Source organism: Crocodylus siamensis, chromosome 10 (genome assembly GCF_052110815.1).
Source record: "Crocodylus siamensis isolate JL-2025a chromosome 10, ASM5211081v1, whole genome shotgun sequence".
Classification (NCBI taxonomy): domain Eukaryota; kingdom Metazoa; phylum Chordata; order Crocodylia; family Crocodylidae; genus Crocodylus; species Crocodylus siamensis.
Window position 1 is genome coordinate 340,013 of NC_143404.1, and position 27,982 is coordinate 367,994.

Here is a 27,982-nt window from a genome sequence, read left to right on the forward strand (position 1 = left end):
GCCGCTCGGGTTGTTTCCCGGCGACCTTTGCAGCGGGCTCCGCCTCTCGCCTGGGCCTGGCGGGGAAGATGGCGGCGGGGACGGGCAGTAAGTGTCGCGGGGCCGGGGCCGGGGCCGGGGCCGGGGCCGGGGAGGGTGTCGGGACAGGGGAGCCGAGGAAGGGCAGGCCCCATCCCGCCCCGCTCCGTCCCTAAGTGCCCCGTCCCCGCAGAACACAAGTTGCTGAGCGCCGGCCCCACGGAGCCGTGGTCCGTCCGCGAGAAGCTGTGCCTGGCCTCCTCCGTCATGCGGAGCGGCGACCAGAACTGGTGAGAGCCGCGGGGCGGGGGCGCCCGGGACTGCTCCTGCGCCGGGCGGGGGCGGGTGCAGAGAGCCGCGGCGCCGCGGGAGCCTGGGCCGTCGTCGCGGGGGCGCGGGCTGCGGCTCCTGCGGCGGCAGAGGACGGGGACGGAGCCGGGCTGCCGGGATAAGGAAACCTAGGACCTGGCTTGCCACTGTCATTCAGCAGGAGTTGAGTCTTGGCTCTTTTTATTTGGGCAAATGGACGAATCTTCAGCTCACCAAATAGAGCCGCTAGCAGGGAAGCTGTTGTAAGCATGGCAGCTTTCTCAGCTTGGCAGGAGCTGCCCAGTATCACTTGAGCACGTACTGGCAAGGACAGGAGGGCAGGACTGGGCTTCACTGACATCCTCTTCCCTGCAGGGTGTCAGTCAGCAGGGCCATCAAGCCCTTTGCAGAGCCGGGCCGTCCACCTGACTGGTTCTCTCAAAAGGTAAGGTGCTGGCTGCTGAGCCCTAGAGAGTCCGTTTTCCGCTGCCAGGGAGCTCTTGCTCGAGGGACTCCAGTTTTAGCTGAGTAGAGGAGTAGAAAAGTGGTCACTTAAAATGTTAAATAAGGTTTTTAATTTAAACTTCAAACAGCTTTGCATCATTTTTCTCCAAAACTAAAATTTATATGAAAGTATATGTGAAAATAAAACAAATTATATTGTTTATGGTTTAAGCTTGATATAATCTGTTAAAAGTATATTAGACGGAGATAACACATTACACGCATGCTACCAAACTTCAAAGAAAGTAAAATTGCTAAATTTGTGGAAGCCAGCTTTTGGGCACAAACACCCTTTGTCAGGCTGGGGAAGTATCTGCAGATGGTTTGTGCTCTTCCTGGATGGAGTGATATTGGATTGACCCAAAGAGCCTTGTGTCGTTCCCCCCCCCCCCCAATGTCCTTAGACCAACACAGCTATATCCAGTACCCTTAAATTTGTGGAAGTCACTGTCTGACCACCTGGCCTTGAATCTATTGCAGTGTCAGCCAAACTGTTGCACAAGTCTTCTGCAGATGAAAAGAGGTGTTTTTTCTGTTTCATTTATTCAACTCATTCAGTGCAAATAGCTAAACAATATAAATGGAAATGAGATTGAAATTTATTATTTAAATCAAAGATTTTTGGTTGTTGATTTGAAATCATAGTTTAGATTTGTAATTTTAAGCGTGGTGTTGTGTTCAACCTGTTCTATAACTAGCACTGATATTTTGGAGTATGACTGTTCAAAGATCAGGATCTTGGAAAACCAGGGGAGGACGTGTTGATTTGTGGGGTCACCTCTCTAATTTAATTTATTCTTTCCTAGTTTTTATTTGGCATTACAGGGCTGACTCTGTATGGTGCTAGCTGATCCTCCTTATAGATACATTGGGTACGCAGCAGCTTGGGAAGCCACTGCTGCTTCCCATACTAGTACAGTAGTGCTATTTTCCTTCTAAGATGCTTAGTATTTTTGTTGAAAAAATTTTTTCTGACAGGATAGTATGAATAGGAGTAGAGTGTTGAACGGGAACAAGCCTTACTACATTGGGCTCCCTTGTGGTCTTGGAGATTAACTCCAGCTCATGCAGCTCTGTCCCTGTGAAACATGCTCAAAGGATACTTGGCTGTTAGAGGAGGGAACCCAGATCCCCCCCGCCCCCCCAAGCGCTTTGCCAGTAAACTGAATTGGCTGCATTAACCATTCTTTGTGCTCTAACTCCCTCTGCTTCTCCTTAGCACTGCGCATCTCAGTATTCGGAACTTCTGGAGACCACAGAGACTCCCAAGTGAGTGCAAAGGCTGAGGCATGTGATGGCTGCAGGACCTCTGGCGGGGCAGAGGTGTCATCAGTGCATCAGGCAGTGCGTTTGCCATTAGTGAGCAAAGAGGCACAGGCATGGCAGAGAAATCTAGTCATGCCAGATTTGTGGGGGTGGAAAGTGAGCAGAGTAGGGGCGTTGTTTGAAATTACCACCTAACCTAACAGGAGATGCTGGGTAGGTGATATTACTTAGAGCATTTTGCTCATTTTTGTATGTTTTGTTACTTAGATCAAAGGACTGGACCATTTCAAATGTAAGTGGTTCTAGAACTGGTCATTGTGCTATCCTGAGTGCTCATTCACACCACTCCTACAACTCATCACAGAACCAATGGGTTACAGGTATTGAAGCATCTAGGCCACAGTTCTCAGCACAGCTCTCAGACTGCTGGCTTGTGGAAGCTAGAGAGGCAACATAGTGTGTGGTAATTTCTATAAAAGTGCTGCTTTATTAAAAGTAGCTTATTTTTAAAAGGACATAGATTGCATGCTAGAATAGCTTTGTTCTTTTTTTATACAGCAAATCTTAAAATGAAATGAGTTAAACTTATAAACCAAAAATTGTGTGCTTAAAATTACAGCTCAGAATACTGAAAATTTGGCAGAATAGAAGCTAGTAAGAATGATGAGCAGGCGAGCTAATATTTTATGTTGCTTTTTATGTACCTGCAGTATTTGAGGATTGTTAAGGGGGGCGCAAATGAAACTCTATTCATCTCCTGGACACTAGCTTTGTACCAGTGAAAACAGCAGTGTTCATCTCTTGCTCCGAATCTGGGCATTGGTAATTGATGCCTAAGGAAATCTGTAATGTTTGAAAGTGGTATTTATGTCCCTGCTATGCACAAATGACTATGACATGGGCTTCTGAGACAGATTATATGTAGACATGGATAGTAAAAGTCTGTTTCTAAAGTTGAATTAACTAGGGTAAAAATTTGACAGGAATGCAAATACTCCTGGACTAGGTCAGTAACCACACGTGTTTCATATGAGTATAGAAAGGCATTTGCTCTGTGAAAATTAGTGTAGAATTGTCCGTTACAGGTTTTTCCCACACCTCCTAAACTGCTATCAGAAAGGAATCTGGCTAGGCAGACTTTTCAGGAGGAAGTGATTTGGGCGATGTAAGTTCCAGTATTAGTGCTGGGAAAAGGTGAGGGGGAGGAGGTACACATGTGGCAGATGCTAGGGCAGCTGGTGCTGTTTTCAGGAGGACTGGGGAGGTTCCTATGATTGGTACCTATGTTTGTTTTCTGGCTCTTGTTCTGTAGAAGAAAGCGCGGCGAAAAGGGGGAGGTGGTGGAAACTGTGGAAGATGTCATTGTGAGGAAACTGACAGCAGAAAGAGTTGAGGAGTTGAAGAAAATGATAAAGGAGACACAGGAGAAGTACAGGTTGGTATTGTCTGCAAGTCTGTATAACACTCATTGCTCTGAAGGAAGAGGTCTGGCAGGGAAAATTGTAGGGAACAGGAGGCTCACTTGGAGCGGCTATGCAGGTGTAGGGTCAAGTGACACCTTAAAGACTCTTTTTAGTTTCTAGGGTACCACCCTGCCATGCGTTCTGCCTGTCTTTAGACTAATGGGGCTAACCACCTCTTTGGAGCAGTTACTCAGTTGTAAAATAGCTGAGGTAGTTCTGTCTATTTGTAGGCAACTGAAGAGAGATGCAGAGCTGATTCAGACTGGGCACATGGATAACAGGCTGGAGGACCTGTGCAACGAGATTATGATGTAGGTTGTTATCTTACTATTTTTTTATTGCACTTTCCCATGAGAAAACCAAGCCCAAAGGCTCTGAGAATTAGTCTTCTCTCTCTTGCCACTGTGTTGCAAGGCTTAAGAAAAGCAACTAAGTTGGATGGATGTAATGCCCTTAATTGAACCTTAGCTAGCAGAGACAGATGAAGGCCCTGGGTGTTTGACCTGCTGCTTATGAAGTGGCACCAGGTGGATTTGTGTGACCATGGTGGACCCTGTTTCTTTGTGCAGGAAGAAAAAAATGGAAGAGGAGGAGGCAGAGGTGAAGAAGAAGGCTACTGATGCTGCTTATCAGGGTAAGGTGGAACTTTGCCTGCTTGTTCCTCCCCACACAGGAGCTGCTACTGAGAAAAAACATTTGGGACAAATTTAAAACTGATTCCAGATCTGAGCTGAAGGCAAAAGGACCAAGGGTGACTCTTCTTGGTATATGGGTGTTATAGAGAGGGGAGCACTCAGTTTTCAGTGCCAAAGTGCAAGGAGGCAAAATTAAGACAGTTTAAAGAAGGGAGTGAACAGAATAAAGGTCTTAGTACCTAGGTCTCAAGGCAAGGTGGAAAGTTGGATTTATTCTTTCTGAATGAAAGGAAAAAAGAAGCAAGGTAATAGTCTGTAAAGAGATGTTAGAGGGGTCAGGGTTGAGTTACTAGTCACTGAGGGCAAAATTTAGATTATTGCTTGAATCTCCCACAGGTAAAAATTGTTCTCCAAATTTAACCTGCTTCATAGCTCTTAGGACAGTTTAAGCATGGAACCATTGCCCTGGAAGGTTGTAGAGACCAGACCTTTCTTCCAGGGAGGTTTGAAGGCAAGGTATTAGCAATTACTCGGTAGGGATGGAGGATCAGCCTTGCGGTGGTGCAGGAGCCAGGACTAGGCGACTGTATAGAGATCCTCTTAACTTGGTGTTCAGAAACAGAATTAACTCCCTGAAACTAATCAGCCTGGAGCCCTGGCATCTCACTTTCTTTCTGTTCTCTTTTCCAGCTCGTCAGGCAGTTAAGAACCCGCCACGAAGGTTAACAGGTGTGATGGTTCGCTCTCCTGCAGGTTCAACCTCCCCAGGAGGGGACTATGCTCTGGGGGACTTGTCTCAGCCAGCTGTGGAAGAGGCCAGCCCTGGGGTAAGGATGCTTCCTGTGCTGAACATGGGAAGCCTGCTGGGGATGTGAGGCATTGCACATCTCTAGAGGACCCTTGGCTTGTTTTTTGCAGGTTTTTCCAACCTTAGTGCTGTATTGTGGCCTGTGTGCACTGTCATGTGTGGGGTACAAGTTCCCTTGAATGTCTGCTGAGCAGGTGCCTGGGGCAGAGGACTTCGCTGCAGTGGGGCAGGCAGGGTCTTCTGCGTGCTGAGGCAGTATCCCTGCAGAGCAGGGAATGAAAGGGTGGAGACATAGCGAATGAATGGAGCAGGTGCCTGGGGTATGCTGGGTCAGTGGCCATGGGAAAAGAACCAAGTGTGATTGTCCATATAGTAAGGATTTGGCTTTGAACAGTGTGGTTTTTTCTTTCTCAGGTAACTCCAGGGACATTGCCCAGCACCCCAGTTGCCTCCTTCATTGGGATCCCTGACACCCCTCCAGGCTCTGCTTCCCTGGATGCCCCCATGACCCCAGTCACTGATGATTCACCCCAGAAAAAGATGCTAGGACAGAAAGCAACTCCGCCTCCTTCCCCTCTGCTCTCAGAGCTGCTGAAGAAGGGCAGTCTCCTGCCCACAAGCCCCAGGCTGGTACGGAGCTCTCAGCTCATATATACAAAAATGCTGATGAATCTCTGCTTCAGACATGCACTGAAATGGGTTCTGCAAGGATATTTAGAAACCACCCAGATCTTATGAGACTCTAGTCAAGTTTTAATGCTAATCCTTACAAGCCACAAAGGTGGAATGTTTTTCTCGTGCTGCTGGGAATTCAGGGCTGAAGTGATCAAACAACATTGAAGACGGATTAGCTCCCTTGAGCTGTAAGGAGTTGGAGTTGCAGACTCCACCAGTGAGTAAGGTAGCATTAGGAAGGGGTGTGAGCAGGACCCCTGGGCAGACCTTGTGAAGATCTGGCTTTCTTTGTAGCTATTTTCCTTTGGTTTGAAGTTTATCTGCATGCCAACTACATGTTGGATTTCAATTTTCAGCAAAGTTATGATCAGGAAGATAAACAAAATACCTCTTACTTTAAAAATGTGATCATGATTCAAAGGAGTTCATCATTTTCCTGGACTTAGCCACTAATTACTCATGCCCCTAATGTAGACAGCTTTTAGAATCACTGCTGTTGCTAATGCTATTTGAGTCTTACTGAAGTTAGTGAAGTTTAACCTCAGAAGTTCTGGTCTTAGGTGGACTGACACCCCCCCCCCCCTCCCGAATGGAGTGTTGACTCCCTTCAGAACTTTGACTCCACTTGTGAACATGGGAGTCAGCAGTTATATCCCATGTATATCCCATGGCCCCTGGCATAACTTTTTATGGTTGAATATATGTTATCCTGAGGAATTTCTGACTACTGTCCACCCTAGCCAGTTAGGCTGGGGGCTTTTGGTAAACTGGGAGAATATTAGCTGCCAAAAAAATGTGTCCGTAGATGTGTCTGACCAGCTTCTCTGTCAGATAGGTTAGTGCTGCAACTGCCTTGCCCACTGCTTCCCAAGTTCCACCTTGAAGCAGAAGCGCAGCTCATGCTTTGGACCCTGTACAGTGCCATACTAAGATGTGAGAGTGGCAGGACTAGGGCCATGGCTGTTTGGGAAGTATGGGGATTTCCCTGCATTAACAGTGCCATTCTACGTCTATTTTTAGCTCTTTGTGGTTCATTGAGCAATCTTACCAAGTGACTTTTTCTCTCAGTGCTTCAGTTTGCCCATCAGGGCAGGTTGTGTGTGTAAACATGCTGACACCTGTAAATCATGTTCTGGTGCATAGACAAAGGCATCAGAATGAAGTGAAGCAAATTTATGCATTTAGTCTTACTCCAGAGGAAATGGCCATATGGCAACTGCATTTCAGATGAAGCTCAGCAATTGCTTCACCATGTTGGGTACAGGCATAAGGCATCTCATAATAGCAGGTTCTGTTACCAGGAGTGTCACTTTCAAATCAGGGGAAGTAATTCTTCTGCTCTATTCAGTACTAGTGAGGCTTCATGTGGAGTATTGTGTCCAGTTTTGGGCCTCATACTTCAGGAAGGGTGTAGGCAGATAGGAGATTCCAGCAAAGAACAGCAGAAATAATGATTAGAGACTTGGGAAGCATGACTTATGAGGAAAGGCTAAAAGAGCTAGGGTTATTTAGTCTGAAGAAGAGAAGGCTGAAGGGGGCTTTGGTAACATTCCTCATCTTCCTGAAGGGTAACTAGAGAGGATGGGGTGGGGTGGCTTTTCTCTCTAGTCATAGGGTCAGGATTAGGAACAGTGGGCTCAGGCTACAAAGAGGAAATTTAAGTTGGAGACAAGGAACTTTCTGACTAATAGGATGGTCAACCAGTGGAATGGGCTCCATCTCTTGAAATCTCCAAGAGCAGGTTGGGCAGGCATTTTGCTAGAATGATTTAGTTAGGGATGTTCCACCTTGAGCAGGATTAGATGACTTTGTGAGGTCTTCATGTGATGTCAGGCAGGGACTGCATTGAGGCAAAAAGCATAAACGAAGCTCTCAGACACAGATTGGTGGACATGTTAATGAAGATGTGTTTACCTGTGAATCACTGGTGCGACCATATCTCCAGGAGCTTTATCTACATCTCCTTTGACAGGTTGGCGAAAGTGATATGGCAGTGGCTGCTGGTCACATGAACAGCTCTGGAGTCCTCCTGGAGGTAGGAAGTGTCCTTCCAGTGCTGCATGGTGGGGATATGCAGTTGGCATCTGGTGCTGTCCCTGCATCTCCTGCTGCCTCAGGTAACTTGTGGAGACTCTTTTGGAAATGCTGGAAGCCTTGGTCATTAAATCTAGTTGTCTATTGTAATGGCACTTACAGTTCCAATGAGTCCTGCTTGGAACAAAACCAAGAGTAGTTTTTATGCTCGTCGTGCTCTTTTAATGGTTCTGGGAAGGTGCAAGAATTTCTGCAGTGGGCAGTTAGTTATAAAACAGCTTCCCCTAATGGAGGTTTTTTGCTTTCCCCCTGTTGATGAGGTGTGATTTTTCTCATGCCCTCTGCAGCATGAGGGCTTATGCCCTTTGTATATGTTTTATTCTTCAGTATGGATGTTCTCATTCTTCTCATGAAAGTCTAATTTTCTCTGTTTGGCCCAAGTGGTTAATAAATTCATGCTGGAAGCAGTGACTGAGTCCCAAGATTCTGGGGGGATGAGCATGGGAAGAACATTTGTATCTGCAGGTGTGGCGTAGTGTTTACACCTCTTATGTTAAGCACGTGGCATCCCTATAATCCCTATGTGGTTCTGGCTCAGATTGCCCAATCAGGGAGTTGTATATTTCGTGCAAGACTCCCAGTGTGGTGGCCTGGTACTGTAGGTGATTTGTAGTGTCCTGGTTATGGGAGAGCCATCTGTGTATAAAGAACCTAGTGGATGCTTTGTAGAGGTCTGTGGCTTTTGCTTCTTCCTCACATGGCTTTTTCCTCTTGTACTCTCTGTTAGGTGCTCCTACACTTTCCCGGCTTTTAGAGGCTGGTCCTGCACAGTTCACCACACCTCTTGCTTCCTTCTCTGCTGTTGCCAGTGAACCTCCAGCTAAACTGCTGCCGCCCCCTGTAGAGGCTGTGTCCCAGGCAACCATTGTCATGATGCCCACGCTGTCAGCACCATCTGTTGTGCCACCAGCTGCAACTCCAGAAAGTGTAGCGACAGGTGCGTTCCTGAACTACACCCTCATGGGCCATGTAGTATTTCTAAGCAGAGCTTCCCTTGGGCTTGACAGACAGGGAGGTGAGGTGAGGGAGCATGGGCATAAACTCCAAGGCAGTGGCTGAGGCAGGCTTCTGGGAGGCACTGAGGAATGGGATATGCAAGAGGGTATGCTAGGTGGGGCAGCTGATGTTTTGGTGCCTTAACTTGATGGAAGGCCTAAGTCCCAGTTTCCTCTCTGATAGGGGAGTGAGTGCAATACCCTATGTTTGCCTTTATCCTTCTAGGCCAAAGAGTTGTGGGTGGGCTTGGGCTGTTTGAGCTGTATGGCTGATCTTTTCCATGCCAGTAGACCCCAATGCTTGTGGGCTTTCACCCAGTTGGTCTCTGAGGTATCAATGCTTGTCCTTGTCCAGTGAGCCAGCCAGAGACCTGTGTTTCCATGGAGGCAGTGTCTGATCCCCACACAGTGACAGTGTCTATGGACAGCAGTGAAATATCCATGATCATTGATTCGATCAAGAAAGAGTGCCTGGCATCTGGGGCTGGCAGTGCTGCAGGGCCCTCCAAAGATCACAGCATGGATGGGAAAGAAGACCTGGATCTGGCTGAGAAAATGGACATTGCAGTCTCCTACACCGGGGAAGAGCTGGACTTTGAGACCGTTGGGGATATTATAGCCATCATTGAGGACAAGGTAACTGCTAGAGCAGCCTGTGGCACTAGCTGCTTTTGTCTCCAAATCTCATTAACTCAGTCGTGTTAGTTACTTCCCACAAGTAGGCTTAGTTATTTCTTGTTTGTCAGATCTTCAGCTGCTTATTTCTTTCTTCTGTCTTAGCCTTTGGTTGACACAGAAAACTGTATAGATATACTGTAATTGGATTTCTCCAAAACATTTCAACTTAGCAGCATGTCACCTTTGCTTAAAAAGAACTCATTTTTTCTATAGAATCAACAGGGTACATTAGATGAATTAAAAACTGGCTCAGATACAGATCTCAAAATTCAGCTGTTAAGAGGATGATTTCAAGGAATGGAGCTGTTTCTAGTTCAGAGCTTTTAAATATTTTAAGTCAAATATTTAAAATACTGCTATGCATATTTAATATTAGATATGTTAACAACTAAGTGATATTTTTTTAACAATACAGTGATACAAAATATTAAATGTAATGGAGAGCAAAGATTGGTGGGATAATAAATGAGGATTAGTAACCTACAGAATAGTATGCATCACCTGATTAAATTGTATGGTCCAAGGAAATATGCTTTTTAATGTAGTCAAGTGCAAGGTAATACATCTGGGAGCCAATAACAGGGTATACTTTCTTAGCAGTGAGGTTAATTAAACATGGGAACAGCTTGCCAGAGGAGCCAAGGGACTTCTTGTTTCCTGGAGTCTTCAAAATGAGATTAGAGATCTTTCTAAAAGAGATGCTTCAGTCCAGCTCCTGTTCTCTGCCTATGAGATGCAACAGATTATCCTTTTGAGCAAGGGACAGAAACTTGGTGCCCTTGAAGAGGTTAGATCTGGCCTGTGATCCAGTTCATGTTTTATGAATAGGAAGCTGATCCCCTGTTGCAGCCTAACCATTGAATTCTGCAGTTCCTTGTTTTACTAATGGCCAGCTAATCCCCTCCCTGCAATCCTAGTTGTAGCTCCATGCAGAGGGCTACTCTTTCCCCCTACAATGCAGCCTCTGCTCACTGAATTAGTCACTCTAAGTTGTCCGACACCACATCTTTGCAGAAGAGGCTGCACTGGGGAAGGGAGCAGGGAATCCTTCTCTGTACAGAGCAGGAGCAGCTGGGGCATAGTAAGGGATGGGTGGATTGTGGTGCCAGCCAGGGTCTCAAGGAGTGGCTCATGGTTAGAAGAAGCTTGCCAACCCCTGCACTTGAGGATTAAAATCCTTTAAAAATAAAGTCCTTGTGCTCAATACGAACATAGTCAAGTGAGATTGAGAGGCCAGATTAGATGATCACAGTGTCCTGATTGGCCTTGCAGTCTCTGAAATCTTGGAGGTTCCCTGCCAGGATTCACTTGGCCCATGCCAGCATGCAAGTGGCTATTTATCTAGTTCACTTAATATCTGACAGGCCCCAGAATCTAGTACTGAGGGGATTCCTAATTCCTGGTAATGCTCCCTGATACACTGGCCCAAAGTTGGGAATTGTCCAGCTGAGAATATACAGCAGCATATGACTGCTGCAGCACTGTGGGTAGAAGGGTCTAGTTAATGTGTGTTCTTCCCTGTCTCTGGTACCCCTGCTTAAAAGCAAGTCCATCTGGAGAGGCCTGAGTGCTTTGCCAACTAGCTTGTGTTTAAGAGTAAGAATGTTTTCAGCCATTGGTGCTGGGGCCCTGTCATTTTGGGTGTTGAGAAGCCTTTTGTTTGGCTGTTCCAGTACAGGGCTTGGTCCTCGGGCCTGTGCTGTTCAACATCTTCATCGGCGACTTGGACAAGGGGATGAAAAGTACCTTGTTCAAATTCGCAGATGACACTAAGATGTGGGGAGAAGTGGGCACGCTAGAAGGGAGGAATAGGCTGCAATTGGATCTGGACAGATTACAGGGGTGGACAGATGTCAGTATTGAATCCCATCTTATTCTCAAGTGCAGGGTACTGCACCTAGGGAGAAAGAACCAGCACCATACCTACAGGCTGGGGAACTCCCTTCTTGTCAGCACAGAGGCAGAAAAGGATCTTGGAGTCATTATAGACTCCAAGATAAACGTGGGCCATCAATGTGGGGAACCAGTCAGGAAGGCTAACCGCACCTTGTCATGCATCCACAGATGCATCACAAGCCCAGTCCAAGAAAGTGATTTCCCACCCCCCTACCCCACCCCCATGCAACAGTGGTCAGGCTGCACCTGGAGTACTGCATCCAGTTCTGGGTGCTGCAGTTCAGGAGGGATGTGGACAACATGGAGAGAGTCCAGAGGAGGGCCACTCGCATGGTCGGGGGCAGCAGGGCAGGCTCTACGAGGAGAGGCGACAGGACCTGAACCTGTTCAGCCTCCACAAGAGAAGGCTGAGGGGGGATCTGGTGGCCGTCCATAAACTGGCCAAGGAAAACCAGCAGGCTATGGAAGAGCCCCTGTTCCCCAGAGCGCTACTGGGAGTAACAAGGAATAACGGCCTTAAGTTGACGGAGAGTAGATTCAGGCTAGACATCAGGAGGTGCTACTTCACTGTCAGGGTGGCTAGGAGCTAGAACAAACTTCCAAGGGAAGTAGTGCTCGCTCCTACTCTTTAAAAGGAGGCTAGACAATCACCTAGCCGGGACCATTTAACCCCAGCATCCTTTCCTGCCCATAGCAGGGGGTCAGACTTGATGATCTGCTCAGGTCCCTTCCGACCCTACCAACTGTGAAACTAGGTGTTTTGCTCCCCTTTGCTGCCCATGGTTTATGCTGCTCTGCTTTTTTTGGGGGGTGAAGGTAGATGACCATCCTGAAGTCCTGGATGTAGCAGCAGTTGAAGCTGCTTTGTCTTTTTGTGAAGAGACTGATGACCCACAGGCCTTGACTGGTCCATGGGAGCATCCAATCCAGCAAGAGCATGAGAAACAGACCCAGATGCCCCAAGTGGCTGTGACTGTGAAGCAAGAAAGGTTGGACTGTGAAGAGGCAGAAACAAAAGGAATCAGAGACCTCATGAGCCTTGGAGAGCTGGGGCCAGAAATAAAGACAGAACCTACAGAGCAGGAACAGAGCCAGCTGGACCCTGAAGAAGCCACAGTAGCAGTCTCACGGACAGCAGAGATGCCTGAGCTCAGGAGTCGGGAGACAGACGAGGAGCAGAGAGCAGCTGCTGCTGGAGGAGAGAACTCTGAAACTGAGGCCGAGTTAGCGAAGGGGGATGAAGGAGTGCACAACACAGTAAAGACAGAGGTGTGTGGCTGGGGTCTGTCAGGCAGTATGGGGGAGAGCAGGGAGCAGTGTGGCAGGGAAAAATGGTTCAGAGAGAAAATGGACGCTGAACTTGAGGATTATATCTTGGTAACTGATTAGAACAGAGCAGTTGGTGTTTCCTTCTGGGTCACACTGTTCTGCAGGAAGGTGTCTCTGGAGCAGGCAGTATTAGGCAGGGTGTGCAGCTGGCCCACATGCTGAATTGCTACTGGGATAGCTGTCACTGAAACCCGGCAGGGTTTGGACTGTGGGAAGAGGCATATGTGCACCCCGGAAGGTGACAAAAAACACCTGGATTTATGCATTTCACTTCCCTGCAGGCCCCTCCTGATGATGACTCACCTCCTCCACAAGTCCCAAATATGAATGAAGATTCTTCACAGCCTGATGTTCAGCACAAATTTGAGCTGTCAGGTAACTTAATTCAGCCAAGAAACATTTTACCTGCAGCGTACTAGGTGGGAGGAGTTCTGTTTGTAGGGGAAGATTATCTGTGCAAAATGGACGTCTTTGCTTTGTGAGGTGTGCACTGGTGCAGGAGGAGTTCCCAAACTTGTTCTTGGGAAATGAACTTGCCTTTTTGTTTTTGTCTTTTCTCCCCAGAATCAATGAAGGAGGACACCCAAGCGCTCTTTAGAAACCAGGTAAAGTAATTCAGAGTTGGCTTTTTCTTTGGGTATAATGGTTAAAAGTGGGGTGCCACCCCATTGCAGCCCCTTCTCAATTACCACAAGCTGGATAGAAAAGCTTGTTTCTTCCCTGCATGGGGCAGTGGGAGAGTCAGTCTGCAGCTGGTAGATGCAAGTGAGAGGAACTCACTCCAGACTCTGTAAAGCTTTGGGTGAGGGATTGATGGTTTTATACAGGTGTCCCTGAAGCTGACTAGTGGAGATAGCTACTGCTTGCTGAAACACAGCTGCCTTTAGTATCTGTGGCTAGTTGCTGTTCCTAGTAGAGCTGGTTTGTTTGAATTTGATTGTATGTCTTAGGAGGCTCGGGGGGAAGAGGATGATGAGGATGGTGCCAGCGAGGCTCCTAGTCTGGAGGAGCCCAAGGAGGAAGATCAGGGTGAGGGGTACCTGTCGGAAATGGATAACGAGCCCCCTGTGAGTGAGAGTGATGATGGCTTCAGTGTCCATAATGCACCTTTGCAGTCTCACACGCTAGCTGACTCCATTCCCAGCAGCCCTGCTTCCTCACAGTTGTGAGTATCAGCAAAATGTTCAGCCACCCACAATGCAAATCCCAGACCATGCTGGGAGGGAGTAGGGGAGTCTCATTTGTGTCTTGCTGACTGAACAGGGATTCAGTGGGAGCTGGCTGCTGATCAGTCTGACCCTAGGTCCTCCTTACTCCTTGGAGTGTTGTGCAGACAGCCCCATAGAGCTAGCTCCAAGGAGTTGTGTGCTGTGTCCTTTCCTTGGCTGGCATGGAGCACTGTGGGTAGGTCCAAGGCCAAATGAGCTCAAGTTGCTGCTGCTGGAAGGATGGGCTGGAGACTGCTGAAGGAAGTCCCTAACCTTGTGCTGGTCTAGATGTGTCATGAGTTCCACTCTGAGAGGCTTCCTTGTCTCCTCAGCTCTGTTTGCAGTGAAGATCAGGAGGCAATCCAAGCCCAGAAGATCTGGAAAAAGGCCATAATGCTGGTTTGGAGAGCAGCAGCCAATCACAGGTGAGTGAGAAGAGTTAGCTAGCCCCAAGCAAACTGCAGGTGGAGTTCTCTGCTCTCTTGTCCGCCAGGCTGGCCTGATCCTGGGTTTGGATGAAGGACTCTCCACTTCTTATCTCTGTTGTTGCTTGATTAGAAGACCAGTGAAAACGTGTATTTGTGGAACAGGTGCTTAGCACTTTTGTCTCTGCCAGTCATGCCTTTGGCCAGGGGTTTGTTCCACTGCCAGCAAGGAGTCTGGGCACTCATAGTTGCCTCCTTCTCCCTGTAGGTATGCCAATGTCTTCCTACAGCCTGTGACTGATGACATAGCACCAGGCTATCACAGTATTGTGCAGAGGTAAGTGACCCAGCAGCCTTCTGTTGCCACAGCCACCATGCAACGAAGGGGAAGAGGAAATGACATCGGTGGCAGAAAGGAGGGGAAGCAATGGCTGTCAGGTTGGAAGCGGCAGCTCACCTTTGCACCTCGCTCTGTTAGTGTGGCCTACTGCTCCTAAACAGTTGCTAGCCCCGATTTAATTGGCATGAACCCAGCAATCTGCAGAAGGGCAGACCAGTGTTTCCTTCTGTCAAAGGAACCATCTCACCAGGAGATGGTTTTGTTAACAAGCTATTCCATTAAAACCTATGGACTCTGTCAGACAGAGGTCTCTTCAGGTGAGTTACTTGAATTGTCTGCCATCTCCAGAAGTCTGGGGTGCAGTTTGGTCTCTTCTAGCTTCCACCTCCTTTCAGTAGTGCCAGGAGTAGTTGAGTGCCTTTCTTGGGCACTCTGCTGGCCAAGGATTACTCTACTGAGGAAAGCTTCCCAATTCACCTCCTCTGGTCTGAATCCTCAGTGCCATCTGTGCTGAGGAGTTTCTGTTTGGCCATTGTGGGAGTTGAGATAATTGCATTGCTGGCAAAGACCAAGCTGGCTCAGAAGAGAAAAAGAGTGTAGGCAGTGCTGGGGACTCTCCAGCTGCCACTTCTCACTGTCCTGCATTCACAGGCCAATGGATTTATCTACCATTAAGAAGAACATTGAGAATGGGCTAATCCGAACCACAGCTGAGTTCCAACGTGATATAATGCTAATGTTCCAGAATGCAGTCATGTACAACAGCTCTGACCATGACGTGTACCACATGGCTGTGGAAATGCAGCGAGATGTGTTGGAGCAAATCCAGGTAAAGGCAGGAGTTGGACTTCTTAATCTGAGGCTTATTTTAGAGAGAACCTGTGTGCCAATTGATAGAGAAGGTGCCAACCACACCTCTGAGAAGGGGCTCCTGAGGTGTTTGGTTGCTTCCCCTTTATGCCTTCTGCGGTTTCCCAGCTCCCAGGAGTCAAAGTTCATTTGTTGAGCTGGGGACAATTTGTGGCTTCTGAGGGCAAGTGAGGGAACGTATCCAAAGAACTGCAGCTGCCTGCAGCCTAGTCATTCCTGATCTTGTGCCTTGTGAGACTGCGGCCACAAACTGAGTGTTTCACTTAACGTTAATAACTGACTGCATGGTTTTCATGCAGCAATTTCTGGCCACACAACTGATCATGCAGACGTCCGAGTCCGGGATCAGCGCAAAGAGCCTGCGGGGGCGAGACTCCACTCGGAAACAAGATGCTTCAGAGAAGGTGAGGATTTTTGGCCCAAGGTAGAATGGGGCTGGGACCCCTGATTTTTGGGTGAGAGAGGTTCAGTCTTTCAGATGGGTCCTGGAGAGCTCCAGAAGAGGTTGTCCACCTAGAAAAGATGGGTGTGTGGAACTGAGGTCCTTATGTGCAAAACCTGTGTAGAAGTGATTCTCAGAATTCAGCCATGACTGCTGTAAATTATCATAGAAGCAGCTCTTGAGGGTCACTCCAGCAGCACTTAATAGTTTTACCCCTTTGTTTTTGATTAAGTAAATTTATTGGAACCTTAAAGAAACTGGGGTAGTTTGGAGAAGACGAGGCATGGTAGGGAGCTGGATACATGGAGAGTCATGAAATGGAGAGTTGCTGCATAGATAACCCCCCCCAAACCTTTTGATCTGTTCATATGCATGTAGAATGGGGAAGGACTACCTAGGTCTTTGACTTAAGTTCTCTGCAATCTCAGGCCACCTTGTAATAGCTATTTCATCTGAAAGGGCCCATGAGAGCTTTAGTCCTGGGCTGTCCCACACATTGCGGTCAAAAAGCACTTGCTAATGCCCCATAACTAATTTGGGGTCTAGTACCCCAAAATATGAGATCCTAAAAATCTACAGTGTCCTGTAGAAGAGACCAAGGGCACTGCTAGGGCAGTGGTAGGGAGTTTATTTGATAAAATGTAGAGGTGCGCCAATATGTTGGTGGCATATCGGATCGGCACTGTTAAAAGGAAAGTTGACATTATCAGCAATCAACTTTATTTGGCCTGTGTACTGAAAATGTTGCCAATAAATGCCGTCTGCATGTGCACAGCTGCAGCATGCAGCTAGGCAGCATGGAGAGCAGTGTTCAGGTTGTAAATCTGTAGAGGGGAAGGGGCATGGGGGAGCAGATCAAGGCTCCCATGCTGAGGAAGGGAGTGGGGCGGGGGTAGGGGCTGTTTCCACCCCTGGGGGAGACATGGGGTATGTTCCTCCCAGATTTGTGTGTGGGGCAGGGGCGGGATGCCCACTGCAGGCTTGGAGCCAGGGGATGTGCCAGCCTCTTCCTGGTGGGGGGAAGAAGGGAGCTGTTCTTAGGGCAGGCAGTGGCTACAGCCACCCCAAAATTTCCTGTAGCCTCTTTCCCAGCGCTGCACCTCCCCACCCCGAGATAAGCTGCCTGCAGCTCCACCCCACTCCTGGGGTTGCATTCACCACCCTAGCTAGGCAGCACCCTCACTCTGTGTGTGTGTGTGTGTGTGTGTGTGGAGGGGGGGAGCCTCAATCTGCCCCCCTCCCTTCTCCGGCCCTTCCCCCCCCAACGGACTTACTGGCCAGATGCTGCTCTCCAAGCTGCCGGGCTATATATCAGCTATTGAATCTGTATCAGCTGATATTTCTGGTTAATAATTGACTGTCAGTATCAGCCAAAAAATCTTTATTGGTGAATCCTTAGTAAAATATGTTCCAGTGATTCAGGAAGGGGTCTCCTTGCCAGTCTGACCTGGGGGAAACCTTCTTGACTTCACATCTTGCTACTGGTTTAATCCCAAGTGTGAACAGGACTCACCAACTAAGTGCCCAAAAAGGCCTTAAGTAGCCCTTGGACATCCCGGTCAGTCTCGCATCTCTTGAAGTAGCCAGTATCTTTCAGAGGGAGGTAATAGTCTCCCAGGTAGTACATTTGGGGCAGGAGAGAGCCCAAGACCTGCTTGGCCCCTGCAGGTGATCAGCTTGGAAGCACAGAACTGATGTTATTATACAGCATTATTATACAGTGCTCTAAAAGTTGTAAGCGTATTAAACATTCATCAATAGATTTTAGAGGCAGCAGAGACCATGTGATGATCTGAGGCTTATCTCCCAAAGAACATGTCTGTGAGACTCACCATGTGATTTCTGTACCAGGTTCAACTGATGCTGGAAGTAGTACACCTTCTAGAAAGCCTTGTACTTGTAGCATCCTGACAACTTAGAGCTTGAGTGGGGTTTGTCCCCTGAGGGAGATGAAGAGTGGAGCAGGCCTTGATTAGAAATCTCAAGTGAAGGGAAATCCTGGTCCTAGCCTTCTCACTTGTCAGAATCCTTCTTTGTGTCCTTATTTGTGTTCCTGCTGCATAAGAATGATGCCATGAGGGTGGGGAGTTAAGGCGCCTGTTTCTCTGTGCTAATGACTTTGTGGGTTGCATTGCTTCTGTGTGGTATGTGCGCTTCCATATCTGCAATCTGATGAGTCCTTCTGTTTGGCCTTTTGACAGGACAGTGTCCCAATGGGCTCTCCTGCCTTCCTTCTCTCTCTCTTTGTAAGTATTGAAAGGTTGCAGTAGGTAATGTGGGGGGGTACTCCTGGCAGTGTGCTCTGCTCCTTGTCTGTGGGATACTGGGGCATAGGGCTACCAGTAGCTCTGTAGTGATGTGTTGTAAGTTAACGGCTGTGCAGCTAGGGGTATCAAAGAAGAAACATCTTCATCCCAATCTTAGGATGAGTGGGGAGGGATTGTAGTTTTTTCCATGTAGGTTCTTAAGGCTCTTGCTCCGCTTTCTTTCCCTCTGGCTCCTGTCCTGCTTTCTCTCAATGTAAGTGGGAAGGCAGGTCAAATACAGCACTGCAGTTTTAACACCTGTTCATGCTTGTATAGCAACCATCTCCTCTCTAAAACAGTGTTCTTCTAGTTTTTGTTTCATTTGTGGACCAGAAAGCAGCCAGGTTCCCCTGCAGAAAAGAACTGTTTTGTATTGGAGGGTTGTCAGTGCTGGGAAAAGTTGTTTCCTTCCTGGGAGCCCAAACTTTTGAGCTAGAAACAAACGTTTGAGGGTTTATTTTCTCATATGCATTTAAAGACAGAGAAGTGTTTCAGGAGAGGCAGCATATCAGCACGAGGGAGAGGGCGTCCAGTGCAAAGAAGCCCTCCAGTTGCCTTGTGCTCAAGGAGAGCAGCTGTGCGGAGAAGCTAGGGAACTAGTGCCAGGGCCACTCAGCTGGAGGAGCTCTTCCTGTAGGGACCAGCAGTTGATCAGGTACGTTAGCCAGCAGTTCCTTCTTCTCCATCCCACTCCAGATCCACTCAAATGTTTCACTTTGTTTAGTGCAGCTCTTTTAATTGGTTCCAAAAGAGTTGTACAGATGGGAAGCCAACTGCCCACTCTCTGGCTACCCTTGCTCCCTGTAGACAAATGTGCTTCTGGGCCCCCACTGGGGCCTTTTTATGTTAGACCCACTCCAGTAATGTTGGAAGGGCAGGTGTCCCCAGCCCATCTTGCAGCAGATTGCAATGCATTCCTCACTGCTTACTGGAAGACAGGAAAGAGCAGTAATCCATCTCCTTGAGCACAGAAGGAAGCTTGTTCTTTTCATTCCACCCTTGCTAACGCTGGTTCTTTCCCATCTGTTTACATGTTGGTTAGGATGGAGGGACCAGAGGGCGTCGCTGTGCCATTGAAGCAGACATGAAAATGAAGAAATGAGTCTGCAACAGGAAGGCAGGATCCAGTATTTGGCATCCAGAGACGAAAAGTGAGCAAGATGCCTTCAGTTCCCAGCCAGGGAGGGAACAAGCCTGCTTGCACCTTCAGCCCCCTGGATTGTCACATGTGGCAAGCAGTGCCCTCTCTGAATGTGTGAACCTGAAGAGACTTCCCCAGGGAGGAAGACCAGCCCTACTGCCTGTTCTAGGGCAGGAGTCTTGGGCCATCAGTGTCCTGTGTTAGCTAGCAGCCAGTGGCTAGCATGTACTGTAATGTGAAGTGTACAGATTTTTAGCCATGAAGTGTAAATGTGTATAATAAAGTGCAGGAGTGAATCTGGGGAGGGGTGTGTAATTTACTGATTGGCGCTACAGTGGTCTGCTCACTTAAAGACGTGTGCATTGTTCTTATGCTCAGAGTGCTTTCCAGTTCTTTTGCATGCAACAAGCTATTGAAATGCAGCAGCCTCTGTATTAGAGACCAGCAGCCAGTGTCCAGATCGTTATGTTGTACTTGGCTGGGGATGGTACAAAAATGTGGCTACGAGCATGGTCCTATGTGACTATGAGAGCCTGCTTCTATGAAAAGTGCAAGGAGCTTTGATATGGAAGAGACTGACAGGACTGGCATTTACAATCTCATTTGAGAGATTGGCATGCTAACTTTACAGGCCTCTTCCATGGGAACCTGGCAAGAGATATGTGAGCCATCCTGAGATGTCAGTCTGCGACTTCAGACTTGGTATTTCAAGCCTTCCTTTGCAGCTCTTTCCCTTCACTGAGTACATCACTACCCTCTACTAGCAGGAGTTCCTGCACGTGTTGAATTTTCCATTCCTGTATATGCAGGCTTAACTGAGACACCATGCTCTCACTGCCACAGTTCTCAAGGCCCCTTTTCTCTTCATCTTATCTCAGAGGGCAGAATTGCTGTCATTTTTTGGAGGGAAAAAGTTTTGTTTGTGCCTGTTTTTGGCAGTAGACAAGGGAGTGGAGAACTTCACTCCATAGCTAACCTGGTTCAGCCTCGGAGCCATGTGCCCAAAGCAGATTCCTAGTCAGAGGTCCTGAGGCACCACTGAGTCATCTAGGCTGACCTCTGATGTCACACAGGCTGTTACATTTCACTTGGTTAATTCTGCATTGAGCCCAGTGCTTTGTTATGCTAAAGCTTATTTTCCAGAAGGGCAGCCAGGTAAGATTTGAAGACATCAAGAGATGGAGAAACTGCCATTTTTGCTTGGTCGGTTGTTCTAGTGGATAACTTAGCTTTGTTTCTTGTGCCTGATCTATAATGTGTGTTTTTTCTGGTTTCAGCTGTATCTCTGCTAATGAAGAACTCTTCAGTACCTGATTTATTTTCTTCAGTGAAGCAACTTGGGAGTATAAACATGTTCCCTGACAGTCTTTTTATAAATGAGATGTTGAGCTCTCAGTCTCATTTTCTGCCAGGCAATGTTTTCTAAGCATCAGATCATTTTTGTGTCTTTTGCACATTCTCCAGTTAAACCTCCTTTTTAAAAGGTGGAAGTCACAACTCTGAGCAGCACTCCAGCATGGGTCTCACTGAAACCCTGCTCCCCTTCCTCCTTGCTGCTCCCTCGTTCATACTTCGAAGAATCGTTTGGCCCCTTTGCCACAGAGCTACAGTTGGGACTCCTGCCGTTCACTGTGATGTTTAAATCCTCTTAGGGGCTGTTCTTTTAGGGTCAGTCCTCACTCAGGAGGCATGACCTTCTTGCTTTGTGCCAAGAAGTGATCTTATATGTGGCTGAATTCAAACATTCTCTTTGAATGGATGCAGCTCACAAGTGATCCAGATTCTTTTGGCAACTGCTGCCTCATTTACCACCTTTGTTTTCATCTATGAACTTTACCAGCAATGATCAAATAGAATTGGCCCAATGAGTTGTGCAGAACCTCACTAAATATTTCCATTAACAGCTTGTTTTTTAAATCTTATCCATTTCTTAATCCATTTGAGTAAATTATTGATGCTGTTTACAGCAAATTTTTAATCAGAACATTGGTATTGTAGGGCCCGTCTGCATGAGGAAACTCACTGGCACAGCTGCAGCAAATTAATGATACTGCTAAAGTTATGTTAGTTCAGCATTTTAGGTGGACATCACTTGGGAGTAATTACTCTGCTTGTAGAGGAGCCAAATGAAAATGTAAAAAATTAGCCCATATGCTGTGCACTCTAGTGTGACTGCGGTGATTCGTTTCTCAGGCCCCACAGATTGTTGAATCTCCCACAACACGTGCTCCTTAATGAGGGGAGCAGCAGGAACCTGGCATGTGTAATGGTGTTATCATGGGCCTTTGTCATGCAGGCATATAAATTTTAAATGTGTTAAAGAACAGATTTTGCATAATGCTATGCTGCTGTTAAATGCAAAGGTCAGGAAATCTTGAAGGAAGGTCTCAGGAACATACTGCTTCTGTTGCCACCTCTGGTTTTAATTTGGTTAAAGTAAAATTCATTGCATTCCGGAACTGGATCCATGTGGACTTTGGGTTTTGCATTGGGCCAGATGAAGTCAACGGGAGCTATACTTGCTCAGTACCTCCAAAAAAAATTGGGTCCCACCCGACCAACTTCAGTTGCTAAAGCTGTTACTGCTATCTGCCTAGCAATAGCTTTCGTTTGATATGTGATGTGCTCATGGGAGTTCAGTGAGGGAAGTTCCTTTTTAATAGAACCCCAGTCACATATTAGTTGTATTATAAGGCCTCTAGATTGATGAGCCTGAGGCTCAATCTTATCTGTTGCTTTGGGATGAATCTGAGGCAGCTCCATAGACTTCCCAGAAGTGATCCTGGGTCTGCACCTGACAGGAGAGCAAGGTCTGACTGAGGAAGTTGGAACAAGTGGCCTCTTTCCCCCCCCCCCCAAAAAAAAACAAAAAAAACAAAACAAAAAGCTCCATTTTTGTACTGTAAAGTGCAGGCAGGCAGAACTCTTCTCTGCTGCAGATGAATGGTGCTGGTTGCTTTTCCTCTGATGGAACTCCTACAGATAGCCTTACATAGATTTCATAGATTTGACAGGCTGAGAGCCATGGGACTCTTTAGCCTGGAAAAGCGCAGGCTCAGGGGTGATCTGATGGCCACCTATAAGTTTATCAGGGCTGACCACCAGGATCTGGGGGAACGTCTGTTCACCAGAGCGCCGCAAGGGATGACGAGGTCGAACGGTCACAAACTCCTGCGAGACCATTTCAGGCTGGACATAAGGAAGAATTTCTTTACTGTCCGAGCCCCCAAGGTCTGGAACAGTCTGCCAGCGGAGGTGGTTCAAGCACCTACATTGAACACCTTCAAGAGTAAATTGGATGCTTATCTTGCTGGGATCCTATGACCCCAGCTGACTTCCTGCCCTTTGGGCAGGGGGCTGGACTCGATGATCTCCCAAGGTCCCTTCCGGCCCTAATGTCTATGAAATCTATGAAAAGCTTATGTATCTCTGATTCAGTTAGTCTTTAAGGTGCATCTGTCCCCTACTTTCTCCCCCAGGGCTGACAGACATTGCATCAGCACGTCTATCCAATCACTTCTTTCACTTAAAATAGCTTCTTCAGCATTTGGTGTTCATAGAGTCAGAAGGGACCTCAATGGATCATCAAGTCTGACCTTCTGCCTAGGCAGGGAAGAGTGCTGGGGTCAGATGACCCCAGCCAGATCCCTATTCAGAGCCTTCAGCATGCCAAGTGCACCCTGGCAGCTGCGGTCCTCTTGGTGAGCTTTCTTTTACCAGTCGTGTTAGTCACGGGGCACATCTACACGTGCATTAATGCGCCACAGTAAGTTTAGTATCTGTCACTAATAAATGTGCCGTGATGGGTGCTACTGCACAGTAATGTCTTTTATGTGATGCTAATGCGCAGTAGACTAATTTACTGTACATTAGCATGGCTTTAGCCATGATGTGCTAATGCACAGTAGAGTTAGTCTACTGTGCTTTTAGCATCTCCTGTAGACATGCCCACAGTGAGTAAATCCATCATTGGAGTTCTTTGTGATTTCTTAATTGGTCTAATAAAAGGTATAATCTCTGAACCAAGAGTTCTAGAGTTTTGCATTTCTTTTTGTCTCAGACCAACATGGCTACCAAATACAGCCCTGCTTTTTTGGCTGTAGTTAAACTTCATCCTCTCAAGTCCTCCCTAAGCTGAGTGGTGAATTCCCCCCAAAGTGAACCACAGGGTTGAATTGCTCAGAAAAGAGAGTTTCTCTGCTGCAGCTGGAGCCTTGACTGCACCAGTGAAAAGCACATTATGGAATCTGGGCTCGGGAGTGTCTCTTCCCCTTTTAGGCTTCCGCAGTGTGACCATGAGCAATGGAGTCTGTGTAGCTTTGGACTCATTTGTCAGCTCCTGACAATGTCTCTATCTATGTTTGCAGATGGGACACACATGGATGTGGCTGGATTCTGAGAGAGAGTCTCTTAGCGAGTCTGAGAAGAGCAGCTGCTGCCAGTCTCTTCACAGTTCCTGGGACTCCAGCTTGGATCTGGAGGTGAGGAGATGGAGGAAGACAGGAGACAGCTGTTGGGAGGATCTTGAGGGAAGCAGCCAGGAGGAGGCTTGCAGGGCGGAGTCCTGTGAACCTCTGATATGGGAATTACTGCTGAAGGTGGCAGGGCGGTGTGAACAGGACAGCCTTCTGCAGTCCCTCTCTGAGGCAGAGCTGCTGGGGTGGGTGGGAGAGTCTGCGTGACACAGACCTCTAAAATGTCAGTGCTCTGAGCATCTCTGTCATCCTGCCACAAAATACTTGGGGTGGAGCAACAGACACCCTTGTGGGGCTGTTAGATGAACAGTTTTATTCTGGGGGGAAGCCCAGACGTTTTCCTTGCTTAAAGGCTCTGTGAGGAGTAATAGCTTGTTCCTTGGGATTCCCGAGTGGACCATGCTGCAGAACTGCCCTTTAGGAAGGCTGTTGTAACAAGCTGTTGCAAATCTCCCTGTGGTATAACAGCAATTGTTACTGTAATCCAGTAGCCCCCCAGGGCTTGTGCGTTCAACTGCTTGTGCCAGTCTCTTGTCCTGTCACAGTTTGACATTAGTAATGAAATGCTCTGTTACAGGTGACCGACTTGATGGAACCTCTTTGCATAAGGGGCTCAGACCCAGCACAGATGGACAAGGCTTTTTGTACTGCTAGGGAGCAGGAAGAAATGGAAGCCCTCAACTGCCAGGAAGAGATGGAGAGGCTCCCAGTCCCAAGAAGAGAGGCAGAGGAGGAAGGGCAGCCACGAATTCTGGCAGGGGAAGCTGAGAAACTGCCTGTCCTGGGAAGAGGCATGTGCATGCCACAGATGACAGGGGATTTACAGCATGTGGGCCGGGAGGCCAAAGATGCAAAGGAAACACGAGATGTAGGAGAGGATACAGGAGAGTCCCAGGTCCCAGGAGGAGAGGAAGGGGATTCAGGAGAGGAGAGGGAGTGCCTGGTTGTGGTGGAGAATGCAGAAGGAATACAGGAGGGAGAGAAGAACCAGAAGCTGCTCATGAATCCGACTTCCCTGGGGATGCCTACCTTAGAGGAGGAACTTTCAGGCAGTATGAAGGTAAATGCACACGGGCAGCTGGATTCTTGGCCTTGCTGAGAAGTGGTGGACGGGGACCCTGGAGGTCCGGGTTCTCATTTTAGAGCGCTTGCGTGATCTTGAGCAATCATATAATTTCTTTTGGTCTCAATCTATCCACCCATCCCGTGGGATAATGGCCCTTCACTTCTATCTTACATATTTAAAGTATAATAACTGGGGGCAAGCTCTTCACTGTCTGCAGTGACTGGTCCAAGGAAGCCATGATCTCAGTGGTGCCCCTCTAGGTGTTACCATACCCTGAGTAACAGCAATGATAGATGTAGCAGGATAGTCCCTTGCTCCCTGAGGCCAGGCTCTTTGCTTTACCATGTCACCTGAATTGGACATTCGGGACAGAAAATTCCTGTGGGGCTCCCCTGCTTCTACAGAGCCAAGGCAGCATTAGAACCCACCCAGTTTTCAAAGTCCTGCAGAACAAATTTCTACCATTCTCTGGGGCTTTCTTTACCCACTTGCCCTTGGCAGTTCCCTGTGCTGGACACTGGGAAGCTCTCTCTTCTCTCAGTGCTGCTTGCCATCCAGGCAAAAGGGTTGTCCTACACAGCCATGGTCCCTGTGCTCCATGGAGAAGTGGCTGTTGCAGCAGCACTGCTCAGCACCCCCTCGCAGGCTCCATTCACTGTTGCTGTGTCACAAGGAGCTTGTGAGGGAACAATCATGTTCCGTCCTCTGTCTCTGCATTCTCTCAGCTTTCTCTGTTACACTGCTATCTCCTCCCCATCTCTACCTGCTGCATGTCCACAGCCTTCCTCTTAGTGCCAGTGCTGGGCTATCAATCCCCACTGGAAACTGAAGGTGACTGTCAGATCCAGAGTGAGACTTGTGACTCATGGCACAACTTACAGCACCTCAGCCAGGACTGTGGGGGCTCCTTGTGTACCCACTTGCTACACCCACTTCCTGGAGATTGGGGACCAGGATTTGAAGCTTGGCTCCTGCAAGTGCAACCTCTGGATGGGGCTTTTCCAGCAACCTTATCACTGAGACTCTGGCCTTGAGCAGTCACTCCTGTCTGTCTGTCCTCCAGAGCAAGGCTGAGGAGGCGCCAGGACAAGCCCAGCAGGAGAGGCAGGGGAACACCGTATTCCCTGCACAAGGAGACAGTGGCTGCAGAACCTCTGTGGGTTTCCCAGCAGATGTTATACACATGAACCCAGCACCTTTGCAGCTGTGAGTAGTGCAGCCCTGTGGTGCCTTCAGTGGAACTGTCTGTGTGAGGCCAAGCCAGGGATTGGGGCATGTCACCTCAGGGAGGGTGGCAAGCCAGCAGAAAGTGGAGGAAGAGATGGCCCCGGTCGGTGGCTGCAGGTGATGGGCTTCTGAACCTTGGGTGTTGGTTCTACTGCAGGTGCAGCAAAAGGGGAGCGGGGACAAAGTGACCATGGCCTAGCCTGAGCTGGGGACCTGCTCTGTCAGGCAGTCCTGCAGACAGCCTGCCAGCACTGTCCTTGAGGGAAGCATATGGTACACTGAGCAGTGGGGCCAGCCTCCCCCCTGGGACCCAAATGCTCTTCAAGAAACAGGCCATTCATTTGCAGATTCTCCCTTGGGTGGTGTGTGGGCGAGGAGGGTCAGGAGATGAACCAAGAATGGTGCATAAGAAATGAGGACACCCTTCACTCCCAACAGAGAGAGAAGACACCCTGTTCAAAAGTCTCCTGCCAGAGTGCAGTGACTGTTCTCCAGGTTCTGATGCCTTCTGGCTCAGCAGCCAGAGAGGTGGTGCCAAGACAGGGTAGACTTGGGTCATGGGCACAGGTAAATCCTAAGGGAGGGTCTCCAAAGAGACTTCAGGAAAGAGTGCACTGGGAAATGCTGCCCCATGGGGCACCTGCCCTGTACATCCCTGGCCACACACCCTGGGAGGTTAGCAGTGTAGGCCCCTCCCTGAACCTCAAGGCATGCTGAATGAGTGATGTCTTGTGCAGGGTGAAGCTGAGCTGGGATGACCCTCTGCAGCGCATGCATTTCAAAAAGACTCTGCTGTCCATCTGGAAGATGATAGCCAGTCACAGGTGTGTACGGAGGGTGGCGTGGGTCCACACTTTCCCTGGCTTCCCAGTGCCATCAGCCTCCCCACCCCTTGCTTGAAGACACCAGCAGTCCAGCCATTTCTCCTGCATTCCTCTCTCATGTTGCCTGCCTTGCAGCAGAAAGGGGTCCTTGCTCTGGGGCTCTGGCCTTGCACCTCCATTCTTACTACTTGGGCAGCCACTGGTCTGTGCAGGATGCAGAGGGCCAAGTCTGGCTTCAGCCAGCCCCAGCAGGATCTCAGAGCTTTTCCTCTGCTGGTGCTGGCTTTACCAGCCACTGTAACCAGGGGCCACTGGCAGGGAGATGAGCCCTATCAAGCAAAGGTGTCGCTGCCCACAGCCCAGTCCCTCTTTGGGAGTCGGCTGCCAGCCAGGGCAGACCTGGATCTCGCCTCATTCTCTTTGGGCTTGTCCCCTAGATACAGCGGCCCGTTCCTGAAGCCAGTGTCAGACAAGCAAGCCCCTGGGTACAAGGATGTGGTGAAAAGGTCAGTTGGGAGAAGGCAGGAGAGCTGCTTGAGACCCTTTCCACCTGCTTTCTCTGGCCTAATTGGATCCAGCTGCCAGAGAGGGAAAGTCCAAGGCAGCTGGGTTAGGAAACCTGCCCCAGGCTTGTCACAGGGTACCTGCCCCCTCAGACTGGGGCAGGAAGGCTTACATTCCTGGGGTTAGCCCGGTATTACAGGGCTTCCACCCTGCCCAGCCCTGCTCCCCCAAGGGGATTTTTGTCCCAAAGATCCAGTTTCCTTATTTATAACATGCCCCTAGCAGCCGCATGGACTCCTGACTCCCTCCTTTGGATTTGCACCCTTAGGTGTTTGGTGGCTGTTATGCTCCTGACTTGCCTTCCACCTGGCGAGCCCCTCAGGAATCAGCCACTTCCCCCGGAGGACAGGGCTGTTTGGTCTGCAGCAGGAACCTGAGCGGCCAGCACAACCAGCTCCTGGGCTTGGTGCTGCCCCAGCAGTTC

The 27,982-nt window shown here is 48.6% G+C and overlaps 1 protein-coding gene across 8 annotated transcripts; it reads left to right on the forward strand.

Moving 5' to 3' along the window:
* The first annotated feature begins 26 nt into the window (after window positions 1-26).
* Window positions 27-27,964, forward strand: BRD8 (bromodomain containing 8). 8 transcript variants are annotated; one of them, XM_090020713.1, is made up of 29 exons: window positions 27-87; window positions 212-308; window positions 703-772; window positions 2,051-2,100; window positions 2,365-2,389; window positions 3,183-3,262; window positions 3,410-3,532; window positions 3,791-3,871; window positions 4,130-4,194; window positions 4,886-5,022; window positions 5,418-5,633; window positions 7,651-7,795; window positions 8,500-8,709; window positions 9,123-9,403; window positions 12,158-12,610; window positions 12,952-13,045; window positions 13,235-13,275; window positions 13,621-13,835; window positions 14,211-14,303; window positions 14,572-14,640; window positions 15,295-15,472; window positions 15,813-15,917; window positions 18,157-18,201; window positions 23,770-23,883; window positions 24,455-24,937; window positions 26,007-26,149; window positions 26,908-26,994; window positions 27,432-27,500; window positions 27,827-27,964. In XM_090020713.1, exons 1-29 carry the CDS (start codon window positions 69-71, stop codon window positions 27,933-27,935), a joined length of 3,897 nt encoding a protein of 1,298 aa, XP_089876839.1. In that variant the 5' UTR covers window positions 27-68; the 3' UTR covers window positions 27,936-27,964. The 8 variants fall into 8 exon arrangements, 7 of the variants coding, with proteins under 7 accessions (XP_089876839.1, XP_089876840.1, XP_089876842.1 ...); XM_090020714.1 differs by lacking the exon at window positions 27,432-27,500; XR_016438367.1 differs by lacking the exons at window positions 23,770-23,883; window positions 24,455-24,937; window positions 26,007-26,149; ... (1 more) ...; window positions 27,432-27,500; window positions 27,827-27,964 and adding exons at window positions 18,740-18,916; window positions 19,304-20,671.
* The last annotated feature ends 18 nt before the right edge of the window (window positions 27,965-27,982 follow it).

Coding starts and splice junctions, on each gene's coding strand:
- BRD8 (XM_090020713.1), top strand. Junction 2,390..3,182: donor AGGACTGGACCATTTCAAAT/GTAAGTGGTTCT, acceptor TGTCCGTTACAG/GTTTTTCCCACACCTCCTAA. Junction 26,995..27,431: donor AAGATGATAGCCAGTCACAG/GTGTGTACGGAG, acceptor CTTGTCCCCTAG/ATACAGCGGCCCGTTCCTGA.